The following is an 8,356-nucleotide window of genomic DNA, read 5'->3' on the forward strand; positions in this document are numbered from 1 at the left end:
TTCAGTTAGATGACTCATGGAACCTAAATGACCCTTTCAAAAATTTATTTATTGAGAAAAAAGAAATTTTGATTGATAGAAACTCAGCTCTTGAGATGGATCATGAATTTGATTGAACAACACTTCATTTCAGAAAATTGTTCTTGAGATTCTGACACACTGAAATTCTGGTTAGATGGCGGCCGCTCATAGAGAAAGGTAGCGAGATTGACCGCTGCTGTTGGGTGAGCAAGAGCCGCTTAGTCATAGTACTGACTTATGGGCTAACAGGTCACACTTTGACAATTGAAAAGAAATTTGTTAACTAATTGTTAGTCCCTTGTTTGATAAAAATTAAAATTGAAATTTTAACGTAAATAAAAGTCAACAATTAATTTTCTCGCATATTTCTAGATATTCATAACTTTTGAATCACACATTACATCCATCTTTATCAAAATTTACTAAAATCTAATGGGTCTTAATAATTAATAAAGTCCTATATTTTAGAAAAGGGAATTTTATAATTTTGGAGATTTTTAATATTGCTATTAAACGACATTTTCAAAACGCCTTTAAATGTACTGATATGATTAACATATATTAATGAAAGGATAGTAGATAATTATATGATATGGAATCCAATTTAATGTATCAAATATTTTAACAGGCATAACAGAAGTTGGTATTTTTCAGCATTTAATTTTCTATTTTCCTTTGCTCCAATTTGACAATCACTAAAAAAAGGCCTTTTTTTTTTTAATAAGAAAATGAGTTTTCGGATAGTAATTTTTTAGCGAATGTTTAGATAAAGAGTATTATAAAGTCATAGGCAAATTTTTTTGGATAAATATATATGTACCAAAAATGGGTAATTGAATTGGTGCCCTACTCTCACATGCGCGCGGGCCTCGAGTGCATTTAAAAATTCCAGCTTGTGGGACTTGTCCTCCTATTGTGATGAGTGTGGGTAAAAAATTCGATAAAAATGTGTAGATAAATGTAGCATCGTCCAAATTTTTTGCTCCTATTCGTCTCTCTTCAAAACAAAATCTTTTAATTCTCATATTCATTTTTAACTACATATTACACAATAAAATATTTTTATGTAAATTTAACACTTTACCATACTTTTTAACCATATTCTGAAAAAAAACACTATTTAAATATATATATATTTTTTTTTTTTTTTTTTTTTCTATAATGGCTATCAAACAAAAACTTTACTGGGAGAACTAGGGTTGGGCAAATCTTTCGAACCGAACTGATCGAACTGAACCCTAACCGAACCGAATCGAATCGAACCCGACGGTTCTTATAAAATTAAATACCCGAACGGGTATCTAAATTGAGAACCAACGGGTACGATTTGATTTTCGATTTTAGACCAAGAACCGAAAAATCGAATATTTCTAATTTTTTTATATTGAATAAATTAAATTATTTTAATTTTAATTTTTTCTAAACAAATTAATAATTTCTAAATTCAAAATTTTAGCCTAATAATTTGTTTCATTTCTAATTTTTAAATTTTTTGCCCAATTATCCATTTTATTATTTCACTTCTTAGCCCAACAAGATCTAACCCACTAAATAACTCTAAACATCTACACTAAAGTGTATAACACTGTCTTAACTCTCGTACTCACTCTCGCAATCTCGCTGACATTCCAAAACCTATACAATCGCCGGTCGACGCTGTAACATCCGATCAAAGCTATGACCTCTATCGATCGAAACTTTGATCGTAGCGATCAATTTGAATAAAATAATCTACTAGCCTTTGACATTTCAAAATCATTGAATGTGTCATTAGTTGTATTTATATAATGCTGTTATAAATGTTAAAAAATTTAATTATAGTATGGAATCGAATCGAACCGAACGGAACCGAACCCGAATGATTTCATAATTATATTTGGACTAGACGGTTCTATTTATTAAATACCAAAAAATTTTGGTTCGAATCGATTTTCTTTAGAATCGAATCGAACCGATCCAACCCACGCCCACCCGTAGGGTGAACTTCTGATTAAAATGAGTTTGAGAAAAAAATATTGTTTTACCCATAGACATCTTTTCTAATCCTTCTCTCTCCCAAAATTAATCTTTTCTAAAGCCGTCGACCGTCGGTTCGTATTTCATACAACCGCTCGTTTTTATTTACGAAAGTATCCGTAGCGATTAATCTCTCTCTCTCCCAAAATTAATCTTTTCTAAAGCCGTCGACCGTCGGTTCGTATTTCATACAACCGCTCGTTTTTATTTACGAAAGTATCCGTAGCGATTAATCTCTCTCTCTCCCAAAATTTCATTTCTATTTCCCTCTTTACACCTAGGGTTTCTTGATTTCAATTTCAAAATTGAATCAGATCTCTCGAGAGTTTGCATTTGATTTCTGGAATTCATCTGTTCAATGTCCGCATCCACAGTTTCCGTCACTGCAAATACCACTTCCACCCGGCGCCGAGCCGTGGAAAAGAAGCAGCCATCCGCCGGCTTCGATTTGGCTGGCGACGCGACCCAAATGGTCGCCACCGCGGCCTCCCCAATAAATCCCGATACAAACACAAACAATTCCAGTGCTAGACTCACTGCCGGTGGTACTTCCACCGGGATCCACAAGGATGTGATCCACGTTAAAAAACCGCCGCCCAACACTACTAGCGGTGACCAAGCAACGACACGACGGACTGGCGCGTCAAGAAAGTCCTCGAAAGCCGAGAAGCCACGCTGGCTCACTGCGATCAGCATTATTACTAAGAATTTTGTGCTCTTGTTGGCATTAATAAGTTTAGTTCAGATGATCCGGTGGGCTGTTTTAAAAAATTCGGGTCATGATACGGTTGGGATTTCAGCAATGTCAGGGGATGTGGATGGTAAGTTAGCCGAGATAGATAAGTTCGTGAAGAAATCTTTAAAAGCCATGCAGGTCCAAGTGGAGGCCATTGACCGAAAATATGAGAAGGGGATCAGTTCAGTAAAAAAGGAATTTGTTGAGAAACTAGATAACCAAGGAGAAAAGTTGGATTTGAAGTTGAAAAAGTTGGATGAAAGGAGTGAACTTTATGAGAAGTTTATGGGCCAATTTGAATCAAAAAGTTTATTATCAAAGGAAGAATTTAATGATTTCTTCGAGGAGTTTAGGAAGTCAAAGAAGGATGGAGACAATCATGGTGACGAAGTGAGCCTGGACCAGATTAGGGAATATGCGAGAAATATAATAGAGAAGGAAATTCAGAGGCATGCGGCTGATGGGCTTGGGATGGTCGATTACGCATTGGCATCCGGAGGCGGGAAGGTGATGAGGCATTCAGAGCCATTTGGGAAAGTGACTGGGAGTGGGAGTTGGTTGACAAATCGTAATAAAGCTCATGCTGATGCAGCTAAAATGCTTAGACCGAGCTTTGGGGAGCCTGGGCAGTGTTTTCCGCTTAAGGGGAGTAGTGGATTTGTTCAGATCAAGCTTAGGACTGCCATTATTCCCGAGGCTGTGACTCTGGAACATGTAGCCAAGGTAATCTTTTGATTCCCATATTCCATATTATCAGCAATGCTTAATTAATCCATATTTTTTTACTAGAAGTTACGTATGGATAAGGATTTAAATTGGTATGTTTTATGTGCTGCTCCTATGGCCTATTAACTCTTTGGTTTCTTGATCTGTTTTTCTAGATGACCGACTAAGCTGAACAATATGGTCTCACTATGCCTTTTAATTAATAATTTGTGTATAGTTCTTCCATCTACAACTTCAACTAAACTAGTAGTAAGCATCTGTGTTGCACGTCTTCTGTATGGAATGGAATAAATAATATGCGTAATATTTTTAAAGTAAGTTAATTGATAATGTTAAAGAAAAAATTTATGTATACATATATACATATATGTATGTATACATATATACATATGTGTATGTACATATGTATGTATATTAAGTTTAATTAACACTTAAAAATCTAGTTTTAGCCAAAAATGTAATTGAGAAGCTTGTATTTAGTGGGGTAGATACAAATTTGGGAATGATAAGTAAATCCTAATTATGAAGAATAATTAATAAGGTTTTTAAGACTGAAGGATAATTTCTCCCATCTTCAACTCTTTTCTTCCTAGCTGTTGATCGCATATGTAAGCAATTTTTTTTCTTTATATTTAAATACTTATATTATCTATTATATTAATTAAAAGTACAATTTATATAATCTTTGAATGAAAATATTGACAATGTTATATAATGACAAAATGATAAATTGAACGTTTCTCATCAATCTCCACATTTTATTTTTACATATATATTTGTTATTATAATATAATTATATAAGTAGATGAACGTTGATTTTAAGTGAATCTCACTCTATAAATAATAAATATTATAATATAAATACATGTACGTAAGAGATAATATTATAATATGTTAAATGTGGCATTAATGATAGATAAATTACAATTTAACTTCATGTAGTCTCCTTTTAAGTATATAGTTCATTTTTTATATTGGAGTACTCATATTTTTATATTAATTAAATTAAGTTTAATCAATTAAAATTGAAGCTCGCCACATTCCATTCAACACCCGCACCACCTCCTTCCCTATTTTCTAATGAAATAAGCTGTATTATTTTCCCATTCGGCCATTTAATTATTCCAAAATTAATAATTTATCTTGATTAGGGATTTCTTGATCAAGCCCATTATTTTTATTCCTAAACCGCTGCTTTGTTCTAATCTCGTTTGTGGAGTAAATGTGCTGATATAACTATTCCACTTTTTTGTAGAAGAAGCTTGACTATTTTAATCCTATTCCCTACCCAAAGTTCTATTTTCTCATCTTTTAAATCGAATTTAATGACTGCATCGGCTCCATTTCTATTATTTTTCCTTGATTGTATACCAAAGTTATATCTTGTACTTTCCAAGCCTTCGTTTGTGAATAGATGGAAATGATGGTGGATAAGTGGACGTACTTTTGGTCCCACAAAATGTGTGGATAAAAAGTAGGTTTGACCAAAAGTATTTATAATTTAAGCAAGTGACAAAAAATTGCTTGGTCATAAGGGTTTTAGCATAAGCATCCCTATATTCTGAATACCAATCCAATTCTTTATCCTATACTAACTTTAGCCCTTGCTTATTTTTCAAAACTTTTGGCCATCAAAGTGGGAGAATATTTTCTAGAAAGAAATACATAGTGATTAAGAAAGCTTGGATTCATTTTGAAAAATAGGCTGTCACGTACGGGATATGTCTTAACTAACCTTCGAGTAGGAGAAGGCGATTGTATCAAGTGGAGGATAGCACGGGATGACATTTTCTCAGTTCGCTCTTACTTTAGTTTCCTCCTGGGATGTGTGGATAATTAATTTCTCTAGAAGTTGGTGTGCCAATGTAAATTGCCTCCTCGGGTGACATTCTTATTGTGGACAGTTGGGAGGAGACAGGTCTCAACAATGGATAATTTTCGATATAAAGGCTTTTACGTAATCGAGTGGTGTTATATGTGCAAGAAGGATGGGGAGACGTTCGATCATTTGTTCATTCATTGTGATGGTGTTCATTGGATTTGGAACAGTATACTTGGTTCTCAATCTATGGATTGGGCGTTGCCTCGTCGTATAGAGGACGTACTACGGGCAAGGAGGAGAAAATTTCGAGATAAGGATAATAAACTTGCATGACACCTTTTCCCGGGTTGCATTGTATGGTGCGCGTGGAGATAAAGGAACAACTGCTGCTTTGAAGACCAAACAAAGATAAGAGAGCAGATAAGAGAAACATTTTACTTTACTTTGTATTCTTGGTTTAATGCTGTGGCTAAAGATCTTGTAGATGGGTATCTAATTTCATGTTGTTCCTTACTGACTTAAAGTGATTGTATACCTCCCGTGTATTCTCTTTTAAGTAATAAAATTATCTGATTACCTACTAAAAAAAAAAATGCAGAACGAACAAATAATACTCAATCATCTATCAACCCCTAAGAAAAATAATCCCCTTGATTTCTTTTTCGGTAATGTAACGAATAAAATTTTATGTGAGTAGATGTAAAGAGTTAGTACAAAAATTTTGCGTTGTTTGTTAACCTTTTGTAGCACTAGTGTATCCGAACACAGAGACAGGCTATGAAGAAACATGATGGGCTACAAATGGGTAGAAAACGATATATTGCATGACGACTTTTGTTGGACCTGTAGGGTTGACATTTTTTGGTGCTAGGCATATTTACTTGGATCCTTATAATCAGATACTTTGTTTGGTTGGGGGCGCTTGGATGTGGAGTAGAGACAGTCTGTTTTGAATGGGAAGGCTTGTATGTGTAGAATCCTTTTTTTTTCTTGGAAAATAATAAATATTCTTCCGTTGAATCTGGAAATATCTCAAAAGTTTTAACACACAATAGATTAATAATAATTATTTTATTCACCCCTTTGCATTCATATGTAATCAGAGATTCAGAGTTGCTATATATTCATTGTTTTAGGGGAAAAGTAAACAAAAAATGAACACTTTTGGGAACATTGACAAAAGTAGGATTCCTCTGTCTTCATTTTGTTGTAGGATATACTATCTCTTGGCTTGTTTAAAACTCATTTAGGATTTCTTTGTCTTCATTTTGTTGTAGGATGTGTTATCTCGTTGCTTGTTTACTCTCATTTATAATTTATTTCTTATATATGTGAGAAACAAGATCTGTATTTTCTTGCTTTGGGTAATTTTGTTTTTCTCAAATCTGTCAAATAGAGGGATTTATACTGCTAAAGAACATAGGAAGAGATAGACCAACATCGACTATATCAGTCGAAGGACAAAGTTAATGCTGCCAGTCATATCTTATAATGTCGTGAAAGTTATTTGATTTAATATTATTGGAACTTCGTACTGCATATCTTAGCACTGAAATGCTGAAAAATTCAGCATGTGTCTGAGCTACTCATCTATATGCTGTCTAGAAATTTTGAGGAGGCAGTAAAGTTCTTGGAAGTTCCTGGCAACAAGGTAAGTTTCTTGGAAGGTCTAGTCTAGGACTAGAGTGGCAAGGAGATCATTGCAAGTTGAGAGTTAGTTTCTTCTTGGAAGTTCCATTCTAGGACTAGAGTGGCAAGGATATTATTACAAGTTGAGAGTTTCATACCCTAGTCGTTATGTTTTTTAACATCTCAGTTCTCTTTGATTTCTCTTTTAACTTTCCTTGGATGACTTTTTGCAATTTATCATACTATTTCTCTCATGTATGTTCCCAAACTTGTGAATATTTCGCTTTTAGTTTACCTTTATATCTCAGATGTCGTCAATAGTTGATGAGTTGTGCATTTTTAGGTGATGTATTTAAATGCTCATTTCTCTTTTTACTTTTAAGATGTTGTTTGTCTCCCGAAGGGTATATTCACTAACAATTTCATGTTCTATTTTGATCAGAGTGTGGCTTATGATAGGTCCAGCGCTCCCAAGCACTGTAGGGTCTCTGGATGGCTACAGGGACAGGATTTGACCAATCCGGTTATTGACACTGAGAAAATGTTTCTCTTGACAGAATTTACCTACGACCTTGACAAGAGCAGTGCTCAAACTTTTAATGTGTTAGACTCAGAAGCTTCTCCTGTTGTTGACACAATCCGGCTTGACTTCACATCCAACCATGGGAGCTCTTCTCATACGTGCATCTACCGATTGAGGGTTCATGGTAAAGAACCCAACTCCGTCTCCATGATGGCAATGCAATCTTGATGTCAGCTGTTTCAACCTAACATTTCATCATCTCCAATTTTTTTCTTTGTTCTAGTCTAGTAGCTGTTTTCACATGTATCCTTTTTTTTTTTGTGTGTGTATTGTGTAGGACTGCATACTACGATCTATTTAAAACTTGATATGTTAATTTCGGTGTTCGAGATGCTATTTCTTCTCTTCAATTTGTTGCGTCCAAGAGATCGTCTTCATAGTCTGCATATTAATTTGTTGAGTGGTCTTCATGTAGTCTGCATATCTTTATAGCAAGGGAAGAATTTTTATGTCTTTTTTGGACCGTTTTCGAGTCTTCGAAATGTCATATTGAAAAATTCATGATATGGTAAAAACTGTTACACCATTTACATAATTTCCCTTAAATAAATAGTTCGTCGTACTATCCCATCTAACACGACATGCTCAACATGGATAGGCCTATAGGCCTTGAAATTTTCTGCACCTAACAATGGTCGTACTGGTCTTCGAGGCAACCCTATCACCCTAAAATGATATGGCGTTGTACGATTTATACCTTAAATAAATTAACAAATAAGACTATTGAAACTGAAGTAGGAATCCTAGTGTGTGGGAGATTGAAAGCTATTTTACATAAACCTACACGAAAGTTTTTGAATCGTATCGATCCTTATGGGCATTG

The 8,356-nt window shown here is 34.4% G+C and overlaps 1 protein-coding gene across 1 annotated transcript; it reads left to right on the plus strand.

Annotated features, from left to right (window-relative positions):
* The first annotated feature begins 2,225 nt into the window (after nt 1-2,225).
* Nucleotides 2,226-7,883, plus strand: LOC111384069 (SUN domain-containing protein 2-like). The gene is made up of 2 exons (XM_023008294.1): nt 2,226-3,496; nt 7,393-7,883. Exons 1-2 carry the CDS (start codon nt 2,396-2,398, stop codon nt 7,699-7,701), a joined length of 1,410 nt encoding a protein of 469 aa, XP_022864062.1. The 5' UTR covers nt 2,226-2,395; the 3' UTR covers nt 7,702-7,883.
* The last annotated feature ends 473 nt before the right edge of the window (nt 7,884-8,356 follow it).

This window comes from Olea europaea, chromosome 3, assembly GCF_002742605.1.
Source record: "Olea europaea var. sylvestris chromosome 3, O_europaea_v1, whole genome shotgun sequence".
NCBI lineage: Eukaryota > Viridiplantae > Streptophyta > Magnoliopsida > Lamiales > Oleaceae > Olea > Olea europaea.